This window comes from Podarcis liolepis (genome assembly GCF_965112155.1).
Source record: "Podarcis liolepis genome assembly, chromosome: 7".
Lineage (NCBI taxonomy): Eukaryota > Metazoa > Chordata > Lepidosauria > Squamata > Lacertidae > Podarcis > Podarcis liolepis.
The window spans coordinates 12,969,010-12,984,216 of record NC_139561.1 but is presented as its reverse complement, the minus strand read 5'-3'; the positions used below and the strand labels follow the sequence as shown (position 1 = coordinate 12,984,216).

Here is a 15,207-nt window from a genome sequence, read left to right as displayed (position 1 = left end):
CGTCTGATTCAAAATGCACACTGTTTGGTGGGTATTGTCTCGGCAACCTGTTGAAAAATCCCTTAAGGGTAAAGGGACCCCTGACCATTAGGTCCAGTCGTGACCAACTCTGGGGTTGCGGCGCTCATCTCGCTTTGTTGGCCGAGGGGGCCGGCGTACAGCTTCCAGGTCATGTGGCCAGCATGACAAAGCCGCTTCTGGCGAACCAGAGCAGCACACGGAAACGCCGTTTACCTTCCAGCCGGAGCGATACCTATTTATCTACTTGCACTTTAAGGTGCTTTCGAACTGCTAGTTTGGCAGGAGCAGGGACTGAGCAACGGGAGCTCACCCCGTCGTGGGGATTCGAACCGCCGACCTTTGGATCGGCAGCCCCTAGGCTCTGTGGTTTAACCCACAGCGCCACCCGCGTCCCTTAAAAATCCCTTAGCACTGTATTAAAAGAAAAAGTTTTCTGGTTGTCCAATTATTCGACGAGGTTGAGAAATGAGGAAGCTGGTTGTTGAAAAATGGCAGGTCATCAGTGTTGGGTCTCCTAGAGCAGTGTTTCCCAACCTTTTTTGGGCAAAGGCACACTTGTTTGATGAAAAAAATCTCGAGGCACACCACCATTACAGCCCCGTGACGTCAGCGCGCAGCGTCACGCCGGGAGGGATGCACGAAAGTGTAACTTTCAATTTTTTTCCCTCCCCCTTGCCGGGGAACCTCCAAGCTTTGGGGGTGGGGGGGGGAGGAGGCAGCAAAGTGAGGGACTGAGGGACCCTAACCCTAACCCTAACCCTCACCGATCACCCGGGAAAGCATGCGAACGAGGAGCCCCCGTGTCCTGCTCCCGGCAGCGGACGGCACAAAGCGAGGAGGCCTGGACAAGGCAGCACGCTCCCCGCTCTCGCTGCATCGGGGCTTTTCTCCTCCAGGCCGCTTTCGAAGTCCCCTTCTCCGCTCCCAAGAGCCGGAGCCGCTGCTTCCAGGCCCTGTCCGAGCCCCGACTTGTGGCCTCACTTCGAGGAGCGCCTGTTGCTGGGGACGGGGCTGCATCCCCCTCAGCCGCCGCCTCGCTTCCTTCCAGGAGACCCGACGGCTCCCCCTCTCCCGCTCGCCCTCCTGCGCCCGCAGCAGACCGAGACCTCCCCGCCCCCGCCCGGCTCGGCCCTACCTGGGCGCCTCCAAGCCCGGCCGGCTCCGCGTCGCGCTCCACGCCGGGCAGCTGCAGCAGGGGCTGCGCGGGGGCGCGCGGCGGCCCGGCTGAGCGTGCCCCGGAGCCGTCGTGCCGTCGCTCGCGAGTCCCTCCGAGAGCCCTCGGGACTGACTCCGGAGTCGCGAGGCGGTGCGTCACCCAGGGAAGGGGCGGCTTCCCACAAGTCCTCCGGGAAGCAAACGCCCTCGCCCGCCTCCCTCCAGGCAACATCTCGCGGCACACCAGGCAACATCTCATGGCACACTAGTGTGCCGCGGAACACCGGTTGGGAAACACTGTCCTAGAGATTCTCCTCAGCTGCATTTGGTCAATATTTTGGCAGATGCAGGCGGCAGGGTAGAGAAAGATGCTCCAGCTAGGGAAGAGGTGAATTAAAACAACTTTACCAGCCTCATTTATTTATTTTTGAAGCTGGAGATTGAACCCCAGCACTCCCTCTGGCTGACAAAATGGTTTCTCCTTGTACATCTGCAGCTGCTTCTATCTCCATGAGCCGGGGTGGGGTGGGGTGGATGGGGCGCTTCATTTTGGAACTGGGCTCTCTCACACGGCCTCAAACCATGTAAGGTAAATGCTACAACACCCACATTTCTGCTCCGACGCACTCCAGAAAGGATAATAAGGAGTTAACCCACCCTGAAGCAAAGATATGCTATATTTGCAGAACCTGATGTAATTCCGTTTTTTTAAATGGCATCGTTTCTTTGTAGGGTTGGATCCAGACTAAACTGCACTAAAGGCCCCACTGTAATCCACAAGAACGAAGAGCACACATCCTCAAACCCCACCCCAGTCTTTTTCTTCTACATACACATTTCAAGTGACTGACAGAAAATGCTGAGACACCAGCCGTGGGTTCCATCTCCCGTGACAGGCAAAAGCAGGCTCTGACTGCCTGAAATTAGATACCTGGCATTTTAGGGTTAAGGGTGCTAGTGGGTATAATAATTTTAAAGTACCAGATGAGAATCAAGCTAGCAGAAGGCAAAGAGGTTGAAAGTACAATAAATAAATAAATTGCGGTCCCGCCCCCGTCCCGCCAGCTGCACACAGCACACCAAAGACTGGAATGTCTTGTATTTTTTAATAAAGTTTGTAATCCAATGGACACACAAAACAAAACGGCGCTGAGAAAACATTTCCATAAATTAATTGTTAGGACGACAAGGACAGGAGGAGGAGGAGGAGGAGATAAAAAGTCTGTACAAGTGTATAACACTTCCACATGTGAAGGAACAGGGAGAGGCGGGGAGGAGGCGGCAATGTCTAAATGAAGCACACTTACAAATGAGTGACAAATACAAAGTCTGAGTATGAAAATAAGATTTTCTCTGAAAACACATTTTTTGGCACAGATTAAAAAAAAGTATGTTGTGGGGATCAGATTTCTTTTTAAAGTCAGTATTATATATTTATATATATATATATATTATATATATATATATATATATTTCTATGTACACACACCCACAGAGTCCTGCATATCCCACCAGGAAGGGAAATAGTTCTCTCCCTTTTGTGTTTTGCTTTGCTTCAGTGTAAACTGTACATCCCAGATGATGGAGGAGGAAGAGGAGGCAACTGCAGCATTGGGGGAGGGGGGCAGCGCGCGGGGTCATCCGGGAGAAGGAGTGGGGAGACACATCGTCAAATGCTCCTTGACCCGCAGACTGGAGCGGAAGTTCCCAGGTCCTGCGTTTTCTAAGTCCACAACGCAAGTTCGTGCGTGTATCGAGACATCCACCCTGAACGCCACAACAAATCTTTAACTGTGCAAAGGTCCAAAGTCACTGATTTAGTGCAAAGGCAGTTCTGGTTCCGCCTCCTTTTTTTGTTTTTAAGTTATTTCGTAAGTAAAAAAAAATAGCCTTCCTTTCATTCCCCCCACAAGGAGGCACCAGCTCCCAGGACCAGTCTGCCTCGTTGAAGTGCCTCAGGTGTCCGTCTTCACTAGAGCAATATGTAAACATACAAGGTAGAATGGCGGCCACTACAAAGCCAGAGTTTTGGGCAGGAGGGTCCAATCCCTTCCGTCCATCCTCCCTTCCTTCGTCATTCACTGTCTCTCTGTTTTTGCTGTAGGGCCTTGGAGAAAGAAGTCCGTAACTGTAAGCCACTCAGACCGATGCAATGACAATCATCAGGTGAGGAGAGATGTTTGAGATACTGGCGAGGAGGTCTGGGGCGAGGCGGGAGAGGTGACTCTCGGAGAACTCACAGGGTGGGAAGATCTGTAGGACGTAGGCGGGCTGGAATAGAGAAAACACAAAGGAGAGGGAAAGGGTGACCACACAAGCTCTCAATGGCCAACACATTCGCCCCAGGCAGGAGCACAAAGGGCAGACCCTCAGCCACTTGTGCTGAAAGGCCTGGGCTCCTGTGATTCGAACTCGACAGGCTCCACCTTGCTGCTGCTTCACAAGTTCAGCTGTGGTGTCCCCAAAAGAACAAAGCAAAGCTGGGGAGCGGGAGAGATGTGGTGGGGATGTCTCTCAAGCCTGCCTGGAAGAGCAGGTGTAGACAAGTCTCATTAAGTTCACACAGTGGTGAGGGAAATGCGTTCTGCATATGCTCAGGCACTGCATTCTAACAACAGCCAAAGAAGTCCTCGCATTTAAACACATTATTGGGGAGGAAACAAACCCATCTTTCTCTCCCTTCCCCATACCTGGTTGGAGCCGGGGTTGGGAACGTTGATGATGCCAGCGGCTTGCTTGGCTTGCAGGTAGCTAATGAAGGCTGCCTTGAGCGACTCCGTCTGGTTCACAACATCCTCTTGGTCTCGTCCACAAGGCAAAGCCAGCAGCAGGCAATAGTCGCTCTCCACCTGGAAGGCAGGACAAGACCCCTGAAGAGCACATCTCATGTGAGCGTGCTTTGCTGCCCCATCCCTGCATTCCCAAGGAACCAGCGCCATATATTCCAGGCGCCTGCAAAAGCACATCCATCAACACACGTAATTTCATGTGCACTGATGAACAACCCCTGCTTTCCCCACAGGACGCAGCCATGCTCAGTCCTGCAATGTGCAATTCTGCTGCAGATTGAACAGGCCTCTGAAGCCTGGTCTCACAGACGCTTTGAGCGGCTGGAATCCAATGTAGACGTGCCAAGCGGACTCAGCAGGCGCAAGACCCTCCTCAGAAAGGAGCCTCTTGCTCCAGCCATTTACCATCATCCTGCGCGCCACGCCCTCCAACTGCGACGCTTCCAGCCTCATGCGCTGAGCAATCCTCAGGGGAGGTCCCCCTTCTGGGGCTGGCAAGGAGCGGTGTGCCAGGACGTTATTGCCGGAGACGAAGTGCAGCTGGACGGCCGCCGTGTCGTTCTTCAAGGCCAGGAGCCCCTGCCAGACAATGGGGTATTTCTGCAAATTGGGGGGTGGGGTGGCGGAGAGAGAGAGAATACTTCAGTGTGAATGACGAAAGCCATGGAATAACTGCAAGGAAGCAGGGCAGAGTTGGAGGGGGAGACCTCAGGCCCAGCCACCAAATGCACCCCCCAAAACCCATCGTGTTTTTGCCCAGCTGAAATGTATCCTTGCCCCATGCACATTTGCCTCTGGCCCTGCCCATCGGTGACATGCGGCCCCCAGGAAGTTGTCTGGAAGAGAATGCGGCCCTTGGACTAAAAGGATTCCCCACCCCTGGAGGTTTCAACAACTAGGTGCAAGATTGGCGAGTGCCTCCCTGCCAGAGCCCAGCCTCTGTGGCCCACTCAGGGCCCTCCTCCTTCACAACCAGCCCCTCGCTTCCTGCTTGCACCCCCCTTTCCCAACTGAATGTTCATCACCAGGCCTCCCCCCGCCATCTGCACCCCTCCCCAACAATAATTCAATCAAAAGCCAGCACAGAAAACTCACGGTCAGCAGCTGGACCATGTCCACCGGTCTCTGGGAAACAGGATGAGGTGCAAGGTCTTGCTTGAGCACCGACTGGGGCTCGGGCCGGGAGAGGGGCAGCCCCGGAGGAGCCCCAGGCCCAGAGGTGGTTGGGATAAAGAGCGCCGGCTTCTGCCCTGGGGCCTGATGTGGGGATGGGAGTTCCTGTTTGACAGAGATGGCGACGGGAGACGGGTAGGAGGTCTGGCCTGCGTCCGCCTGGCTGCGCTGAAGGTGCAAGTGGGGGTCGATCTGCTGGACGTGCCGGTTGACAGCCACTGGGTGGTGAGTGGGGTCTGGTCCTGCCGCCTGGGCTCCCTTGGGCTCCTGGGTGTGCTGGGGAGTCTTGCTATGAGCTGGCTGGCTGGGGTGGGTGTGTTCCCCTTCTGGCAGACCCTGAGAGGCACAAAGACAAAATCAGGGCGTGTTGGAGGAGGAGGAAACACTGGTCTGGTCCTGCCTTCCTTGTGCCTGCTCTCTGAAAGAGGGCTCTGGCAGGCAGCAAAGGAGCCGCAAACTCCAAAGTTCTCAGAAACACCACCACACCCTCTCCCCAGAAAAGCAAACTAGTGCAGGTTTATCATTCTAGATTAAAAAAAACTTGTGGCTTCTATCCCTAGGGTCTCCAACAATGGCTCCTCCTCAAGGATGTCTGCATGCTCAGCCATAACCTGCCTCTGTGGCTGTGGTTCTGGTTTCCAGAGGAGCCTTCTCTGGTTTCCAGGACCCTGATTTCCAAGCCCCCACATCTGTTGCCACACAGCTACAAATAAAGGACCACTGCAGGACCCCAAAAACACTCCCTGTGACCTGCTACCCTGTGCATCAAATGTTTGTGGTAGCTGCTGCTGGCACACTCCACTTCCTTCTGAGGTACATGCCTCCCAGCCATGCAAGAACTTGCCACACACATCTCAGCTGCATCAATCCCAAAATGTTTTTATACACAAGCCAAGAGCAGGCTTGAAAGCTGGGAGGAGGGGTGGGAACGGAAGACAAAGGGAGGGACTTGCTGGTGGCACTTCACTTCCTTGCCTCAGGCAGCCTGGAAGATGCACACCCTACTCCCAAGGCAGACGGGCAGGCAGAGCAACTCCCAGGCTGCGGAGAGGAAGGAGTCCGATTCTGGGCATGTCAAAGAACAGGAGCCAATTCCCACCTGGGTCTCTTGCAGCAAACACAACAGCCAGTCTTGCAACACAGGGACCCCTAACCTTTTGGGGCCCAGGGGCACTTTTGATACTGATTTCACAGAAGAAAGAAGGGTGGTGCTCAGAATGCTTCCCTGACCCCAAAACAACTAGATGGGGGAAAACTCCACACACCTCAAAAACACAGCAGACAAACCCCCCCAACACACACACACACACACACACACACACACACACACACACACACACATGGGAGGCACAGGAGCCTTAGCATGCACCATGAGAGGAGTTTGAGGGTGCTGTGGGTCAACATCAGGGACCTCAGTTAAAGAGGAACCCACTTCACTATGGCATAAGCAGCTTGCAATGAACAAGATTTTCTTTTTTGCACACATTTTAGCCCCAGCTGAATTTTGCAGACTGCATTTTTCTCAATCACTATGACACCTGGAGACATGGAACCTGGTCCACAAAAGCTTATGAAGCCATCCTAAACGCTACTATCTCCAAGGTGGTACAAGACGCAGAAGCACCCCACCTATTGATCCCGGTGCCTTTGGCTTACCTGAGAGGGGGTCATACTCCGAGAAGGCAGCCCGATTGGCGATGCCCCGGAAAACTGAGGATGGCCTAGCTGAGCCGCTGGGTGGTAGCTCCTCATGTCCCCGTAGACCGTCCTGTAATCGTGGAAGGAGGTGCCCGCCGGGTGCATGATCTGCACGCCGTGAGGGACGACAACTGGTTGCGTCAGAGGCAGTCCTGGCAGCTGGCCGCTGAGGAGGCGGGGCTCACTGTGGGGGGAGTGAGCCATCTTGACTTCCGAGGCCTTGGGTGCCTCTTTGCCTGACGGGAGAGTCTTTGTGGCGGGAGGCGTCTTCACAGACCTCCCTTCTGGCGTGCGGGACTGCCGGGTTTCTGGGTGGTGGTCGCCTCCCACTGCAGCCATGTGCGGGTGCATCATCATCCGCACGTCCCGGGGCACGTTGTACTGATCAAGCCGAATGCCGGAGGGGTGCAAGCGGTAGTCTGGCTGCATGACGAGCACGTCCGACTGCACGGGGGCAGACCCCCGGCACACCGTGTGGTGGTAGTGCATCTCCTCTTCCGAGGAATGCTGGGAAGACAGAGGTGGCATGACGATCTCTCGGATGGGGGCTGGCTGCGGCGTGCTGGACCGCTGCGGCTGCAGAGCCGCCCTTGGGGAGTGAAGCGCTTCAGGGCGGATGCTGTAAGGCATGCCTGGCAGAGGAGGGGTGTTCATCCTGACCTCCCCTTGCGAGAGGTGCCCCAGGGAGACCGTCTGGGTGACGCTGTGGGGGGGCATGATCACAGACTGCTCGGGGTGCATGCTGGAGATGTACTGAGGCACTGGGATCCCAGGGCAAGGAGACCCCTGGATCCCTAGCATGGAGTTGTTTCCAGACAGGGCTGGGGAAGAAGGGCCGCCCGGATGGCAAGCCCTTGGGAAGGGAGACGGAGAGTGCCCGCTTGTCCGTGGAGAGAGGGGCTCCTGCTTCGTGACCCCCAAGTGAGACACCACCCGCTCTGCTGGGGTGCTGGGCCCCGCACTCACATGATTGGCCTCTGGGTGTATCTTGCTAGACAAGGAAGGGTGATGAGGCCCAACCCCGGGGCTCAAGCTCGACGGCTGAAGAGTCTTGGTCTCCACTTTCAGGGCACCTGGGTCTGGAAGCTTTTTGTTGGTGGAAGAAGCAATGCTCTGTGGGAGCACCATCTGGTTGTGGACGAGGATGGATGGAGTGTTGGCAGACTGGGAAAGGACTTTGACTGGCCCCGACTGAGAAGTGGGTGCCTGGACAGAGAGGTGCAGGGGCTCCGATTTTTCCAGGCTGCCCCGTTCCTGCTTAATGGAGGAAAGTACAGGGGAAGGGCTGTACTGCTGAGCTCCCAGCACAAGGGACGATGGGGCTGAGACACTCCCGTACCCCGTTGGCGTCTGAGAGCCCTTTGGGATTGGCTGAGAGGAGCCAAGAGGCTCTTGCTTGATCTGAGACTTGGACACTGACTGCTGGAATTCAATGTCAACTGCGCTTGCTGGGGGGATCTGGCTGATCTTTGCTGTGATCCGCTGCTGGCCTTCTGTCTTCTGCTGGGAATAGCTCAGGAGCACGATTCCTTCTGATGTGTTGACGCGAAGACCGGGGCTGGACCCTGTCTCCACCGGCCGATCTTCAATTACGGACATGGATCCCGGATGGAACCGGCTGTTGTCATTGGTGCTTGGCCTCTGCTTGTATTTTGGCGAGAGGGCGTTGACTAGGCACGTCTGGGGCGCTTGCTTCACCAGGGTTATCCGCGGGGTTTCCTCAAGGTCAATGCTGTGGGGCATCCTGCTTATCACAGAAGTGGCCTTGGGAGCAATGACAGTGATGACCTTCTCTTTCTCGGTGAAAACTGGGGCCTCTGCAACTGGCGGCTCCAAAGCATTCATGGCTGGGACGGCTGGCTTCTCTTCTGATCCTGGCCGGACAACCTCTGCTGGAGGGTGCGGAGGATCTTCCTCTAGCAGACGAGGTGAACTCACAGGCTCGGCTATGGCAGTCGTGACATGCGTTGTTGATGCCACGCTGGTTGAGGAGACGTACTTGGGCTCCATCAGTATTTTCCTCAGAGTGCTGGAATTTGTGTCTATATCTGATGCCTTTGTGTCAGGGGGCAGAGCCGGCGGTGGGGTGGAGCGGGCCCGGGCCTCCTCGTGCTTCACAATCCACTCAGTCACCTTTGCTGTGCTGGAGTGAAGAGGGGCAGACCCAGCGGAGACAGGCTTTGCTGCAGCTGAAGATGGGGTTGCTACTGGCAGAGGTGTATTGGGGGTGCCTGGCGGAGGAGTCACTGGAGCGCTGTCAGCCCCCGGCTGTAGTTTGAAGGCGCTCTGGCTCACCTCTTCAACAGGAACTGATGGAGATAGCAGCTCCACTGCTTTGGGCGGGGGGATGCTGTCTGCCACAGGAGGTTCTGGAGAAGCCCCCTCCAGGGCTGCAGCCTTGCTGGCATCAGGGGGACCCGGCTGGGAAGCCAGAGGAGAGCTTTTATCTTGACTCTCTTCCTTCGAGGCTCCTTCTGACTTCCCCTTAACCTCGTTGGCCACTGGAGATTTGCTTTGTACTCGTTCGGGCTCAACAGTCCTCGGTTCTGCTGCTGTATCCCCTTTCTTGCTTGTGCTCCGCTTGCGCCTCGGCCGGGTGGTTTTCTGGCGGCCCCGTTCCTTCCGAGCCATGTCGGCCTCTTGCAAGGTTTCTGCTTCTTGTGCCGAATTGGAGGATTCGCTCACACTCACTTCCACCTCTTTGGCAGAGTCTGCCTCTGGGGCAGTGCCAGGGCCTGGTGGGGCAGGCGGCTCAACTGAAGTGGCTTCCGACTCCAAGATATTGCTCACGGCTTGATCAGTTTCAGGCTCCATCTCTTCTCGTGCGGGCGGCAGCACCAACGGTTCTGCGGGCATTTCTGATTCGGATTCGGTAGGATACGTTGGTGGAGCAGGGAAACTTTCGGCCTCTCCAGAGATGTCATAGATGATGGAGCCAATGGCAGCTGCGAGTTCTGTTTCGCTGGCCTGATGAGCAGGCTTGTCCCCGTCTTCCTCCGGGCGAACGTCTGACACTTCAGCCGCCTGTTCCTTGTAGGCTGCAATCGTCTGGCTTTCGGTGAGCTTTGCAATGTTCTCCACGGCCTGCTCCAGTTCGATCTGCTTGGCCAGCTGGTCTGCTTCAGGAGACTGTGTCGACTCACAAGCCAGATCTTTCTCTGCTTCCTGGAAGGGGTCTTCTGCCTCTGTCTTTATGAAATGGGGTGACAATTTGTCTTCTTTCCGGGGACTTTTGTTCTTGGGGGACGATGCCGGCACAGGCTCCATGTCCTCTTCGCTGGGCCGCAAAGCACCTTTGACTTCATCCACATTAAGCCGGATTTCAACGCTTTTCAAGCTCTTCATCAAGGAGGCTTTATCGACGGCCTTGACGTTCCTGGATCTTCCACGTTTGGACTTTGGAGTTCTCTCAGAGACAGGCTTTCTTTCCACAATCTCAATGGTGCAGGCTTCAGGGACATTTTTCTCCAGCTCGACTTCTTTCCTCTCTCGCTTCTGGTCGCTCAGAAGAGGCTCTTTCTCCACCTTGGGTTTGTTACCATTTTCACTTCCATTCGAGCCTTGGCCAGAGAGGTCAGGGGTCTCTTCTGGCTCCGCCAAATTCTCAGCCTTTGACTCGTTCTTCCCCCCTTTCTTGGCTTGAGGAGTGCTGGCTGCTGGAGAGTGGCTGTGTGCCAGCTTCTGGGATCGAGGTGACCTCCACCCCTCCACAGGTTTCGGGACTTCCAACATCTCTTTTGATTCTGCTTCTTCTACCTCTGGGTGAGCTGGTTCAACCTTCACGGGAGAGACTTCCTCCTCAGGCTTGCGACGGGATTTGGGAGGCCTGCCTCTTCTTGGAGGGGTTGGAGTCAAGGCAGAGTCTGGTGGCTCCCTTTCAACCCTTTTCCTGGTAGATCTGGTGACCTCCAGAGTATCCTTCATAGGCGATGGGCCTTCGTGGTCCCCTGTGGTGGCATAAACTGACCGCACATTCCTGCGCCTTGTCCTGCCCACTGGCAAGCTAGGCTCTGGGTTTTCCGGCTCTGGTGCAGCACTTGGAGATTTAGCAGCGTTTCTCGAAACCTTCTCTGTTTCCACCTTCAGTGCTTCCCCGCGGGGAGAGCCCGACCTTTTAAGTTTCTCGCGGTCAATCCTTTCACTCTTCCTTGTGACAGGCTTCTCTGCAACGTTTGCAACCGAAGTCTGGACAGGGTTTTTGGAACGTTTATTCTTGTTCGGCTTCTTGTCTTTGATGACAACAAGTGGTTCTGCTTCCATCTCCGTGTCGGAGACTGGAGGCAGGACCTCCACAGCTGGCTCTGCTTTCTGCCCTGCACCAGCCTCAGAGTTCAGAGATGGTGAAACATTTTCTTCTTTCAGCTCAGGCAGTTCCTCGGACCTTGCTGCTGGTTTGAGTGGTGGTGGTGGTGGTGGGATTATTTCAGGTTCTGGATCTGTGCAGATGTCCGCTTGAGAGAAGGAAGATCCGGGCGTGGGTGGCTTTGTGTCCAAATAGGAAGGGTGCACTAGGGATACCGAGTCTTCCTCAGGAGGAGTTGCTGCAGAAAGAGCAGGGTCCTTGTTGCTGTCTATTCCTGGCGGTGCTTCCATATGCTCAGGTGGTTCAGTTTTGACAGCAGCAAGGAGTTCTGGAAGAGGCTTTGGATCTTCAGCCACAGGACCAAGTTCTAGCAGAGGCTTCTCTTCTCTCAAAGAGGGCGCAATGACCGGCAACTTCTCGTTCGTGACCTTTTCCGGCATGGCTGGCCCTGGTTCTTGGAGTACAAGAGCAGCTGGAAATGGCCCAGCTGAAAGCAGATGCTTATGCTCTGCCACTTTGTCCTCAGGCGCTGCTGCTTCTGGGCTTTTGGGCTGACTCTCCTTCTCCTCCTGCTTTTCTGCTTCTTTGGGCTTCTGGTCTTTCTCCTTTTCTTTTTGTTGCATTCTTGTGAGCTCCACAAACCTGCTGTGGAAGAGAACCACTGGCTCCGGCACAAAGTCTGACATGCCAATGTTCCCATCCAGGGATGCCTGCCGGCCATACAATCTACCAGAGAGGAAGTCAAGGTCTTCGTCTTTCCTTTCCAAGTGTTGCAGGCGCTTCGAGTCCTGCTCAAAGATGGAGCTGTGCAGGAAGCGTGAAGCAAAGAGCTCTTGCCTCTCTTGCTCATCCTCCTTGTGGTCTTCCTTTTTATCATCCAGCTTCCCTTCAGAATCGGTTCGGATTTTCTTCTTTTTCATATACCACGAGGGGATAGGCCTTGGAGCAGAATCCACTTTCTCTTTGTCCTTATTGTTCCTAAAATTAGCAAATCTTGAGTCCCAATCAAGGAAAGACCAGTTCTCTTCTCTGGAGGATGAGAGAGATTTGGCTCTCTCAAGCAAGGCCTTTGTGTCGGGAGTGATTGTCTTGTCCAGTGCAAAGGAATAAAACTTGTTCCTTTCCAAAGAGGTTGTCAGCCTCTCCTCTCGATCACGAAGCTTCTCTTCCCTGTCCCGTAATAAAAAAGACAACCTGGAGCTCTCCAGCAACGAAGGGGTTTTTGGAGAATGGGCTTTATTATCGCCGTCATCGTCAGAGTCTGAAGGCACCTCTCCTGGCTCCAGATCCCGTATTGACCGCTTCCTTATGCCATCTCTCTTGACAATGCTGCTTGGGAAGGTGATGTCCACCCTCCCAGGCTCTTGCTTCACTTGGGACTCCCATCGGTTCAATTCCTCCTCACAACTCACAGAAGATAGTTTTATTTTAGCCATTTCTACCATCTGCTCTCTTCGACTGGAGTTGTAGGGGTTAAATTTCAAAGAATCCTCCCTTACAGCCACATTAGAATATGGAGGACCCTTTTCATCCATTTTAGGCGACTCTTTGGTTTCTTTCACAGGCACCAGCCTCGGGGACTCCAGCATCTCCTCATCCTCATGGAAAGGGAAGGGCCTGAGGCTAGGGGAACAGGCCGTCCTTTCGGAGTCCTCGCTCACCTGCCGAGAGCTCCTGTAGTTTCTCTCTCTCTTTGTGCTAATTTCAAAGTCGAAAGCGTCAGAGGATTTCTTCCGCTTGCTGGGAGGAGAGTCGTCTGTCACATCTTGCGGGGGTTTCCCCACTTCATGCACCAGGCTACGCCTCTCATACTCATCAAGGTCTTTCTTTGGGCTGCCAAACTTCTCGTGCTTTGCAATTTCCATTTCCATTTGCTGCTTCAACCTGCGACTCAGCTCCATTTGCTTCCGGTAACTCTGTGTGTGATCAATGTCAATGGGAATCTTCTCCTCGATATCGGATGACGGAGGCTTCTCTTGAGCTAGCTTGTGGTCGGGCACTTCATCGGGAAGACTGCAGTAGGTTTTCCATGTGTCCTCTCGCTCAGTTCCTTGCTCATCTAACAGCTGTGTATGCTTGTGCTGCAATTTGATGGAGTTGACCTTCCTTACAGGGATCTCAGGGGCTTCACCAGGTTCCTCAAGTAGCTCCCCAAGCCTAGCCTGCAGCTCTAAACTGGGCCGTAAACCAATCCCCAGAGAAATACTGGCTGGCTCTTGAGCTTCTTTGGGGCTGGTCACTGAGGCAAGCCTTTCCAGCTTGGTTTTCTTGGATTCCCTTTTAAGAGTCTCTTTCCTCAAGGGCTTTCTCTCAGATTCACTACTTGTTAACTCAATCTGCTTTTTCAAAACCACACGCGCTTCCTCCTCCTCCTGACTACTCCTTTTAAAGTCCATTTTTTGCTTATCTGGCTTGAGGTTTGCATCCGCAAAGCGTCTTTTGCGAGCTTCCAGCTTTTCTAGATCTACTGGGTTAGTCACTTCACTGGGCAGCTCTGCCTTCAGGTGCTTCTTAGGCTTCAGTTTTGCATCCTTCTCAACCACTTCGATGTGACTGGCAAGCACCTTCTCTTTTGGCACTTTCACTCGGGCGGGTTCAAGTTTCAGCTGCTCTGACTTGGTTTGGTCTGCCTGAGAAATCTGCATTTTTTGTTCAAGCAAAGGAGACTTGAGCATGTCGTTTTCTTGCTTCCCGCGCAGCTTTTCCAAAGCAGGCTGTTCGATTACTTTCCCTTCCTTTTCCTTGACTCGTGTTAGCACGACACATGGCATCAGCTCCAGGCGGTTCTTCGCAGCTCCTTCTTTATCTGCTCTCTCCCGACTCCCTTTGCTGCTGCCTTTGACCTTCTCAGGGGTGGGCTCCCGTTCGGTTTCTGGGTCTGTTTCCGACGACTGAGAGCTGGGAGAATGATTTTTGGCCCTCCGTTTCTGCTTCTCCGCTTTATCCTTCTCAAGTTTTTCTGGTTTCTCCTTCCTTACCAGGCGCTTGTCCTTGTCCGTTCTCTCTTGCTCAAAGGCCCGCTCTTTTTCAGGCTTCTCGCTTTTTGTGTAGCGCTCGAGGCGGGCTTTGTCCAGCTTGTCATAGCGGGGTGGGGAGAGGGAGCTGCAGCTGCCGCTCCGCTCCGAGGACCGGCTGTAGATCCTGCGCTCAGAATCGCTCTGCAGCCTCTCTGATTGGGAGGGAGATGCTCCAGGGCTTTGGGGCCGTCGGGAGTGAGCTGGGCTTTGGCTCCTTTCAATGGGCCTCCTTTCATGGTCCCGGTCCCGGTCTGATTCAAATCGCTCCCGCTCCCGTTGCCTGTAACTATACTCTCTTATGTCTTGCTCGTAAGGGTCACCCCTGTAATCTCTGTATTCCCGTGGGTCGTCGTAATACCGTGGGTCGTAATACTCTGCTTGGTAAGGATCCCAGTCAGCATAAAACTCCCTGCTACGGGCTGGATATTCTCTCCGAGGATCTTCTGGATATGTTCCTGGGGTGCGAACAGCCTCATAGTAGGTACGGTCAGCAGCATAGTCGTAAGATCCTCTCCTTTCATCCCTGCCAAACCCAGGAACATAAAAAAGTCAGCTTCTCCCCAGATCAAGACCACCATATACAGCTCGACTACTGTAGCTACAGGTTCAATCAAAAGACAAAAAGAACAGCTATTTTCTAAGCAGGCAGCTGATCCTTTAGTTCAATAGCCCCCACCCCACGTCCCACTGCTAAGAGAGGCTTCAGAGGCTTTTCCTAAGCCATGACCTTCAGCAGGAATGAGTGATGGAAAAAAACCCTTCTGCTCTAAGGCCCTTCAGCTTCCAGCCCAGAATCCCATAGTCCCTTGCTATATATGGAATGTGTCTGGCAGGGCTGGGCGATATCTGTTGCAGGTGCAATTCTGCACCTTCTCAGGAAGGAAGGCCAACATGGCACAGGTGTTGCAGGTCACTGCAGCAGCTCCCTCATCATCCATGTCTCTTGGTCCAATGTACACCGTGAGACAGCACTCTGGGCCTCTCCCTCAAAATGTCCCCCTGTTGGTTATGAGCTGCAGTCATTTAAACAGAATTGCTACTGGCTGCTAAC

General features: G+C 54.2%; 1 protein-coding gene across 4 annotated transcripts in view; it reads right to left on the bottom strand.

Annotated features, from left to right (window-relative positions):
- Positions 1 to 2,268: 2,268 nt before the first annotated feature.
- Positions 2,269 to 15,207, bottom strand: part of SPEN (spen family transcriptional repressor) — a 66,250-nt gene continuing 53,311 nt past the window's right edge. For all 4 annotated transcript variants that reach the window (XM_083514560.1, XM_083514561.1, XM_083514563.1 and 1 more), the window contains 5 exons: positions 6,795 to 14,679; positions 5,061 to 5,474; positions 4,371 to 4,565; positions 3,867 to 4,025; positions 2,269 to 3,447 (listed from right to left, as the gene is read on the bottom strand). In XM_083514560.1, the coding sequence (XP_083370686.1) occupies positions 3,316 to 3,447; positions 3,867 to 4,025; positions 4,371 to 4,565; positions 5,061 to 5,474; positions 6,795 to 14,679 (8,785 nt within the window). In that variant the 3' untranslated portion in view covers positions 2,269 to 3,315. The remainder of the gene's footprint in view (positions 3,448 to 3,866; positions 4,026 to 4,370; positions 4,566 to 5,060; positions 5,475 to 6,794; positions 14,680 to 15,207) is intronic.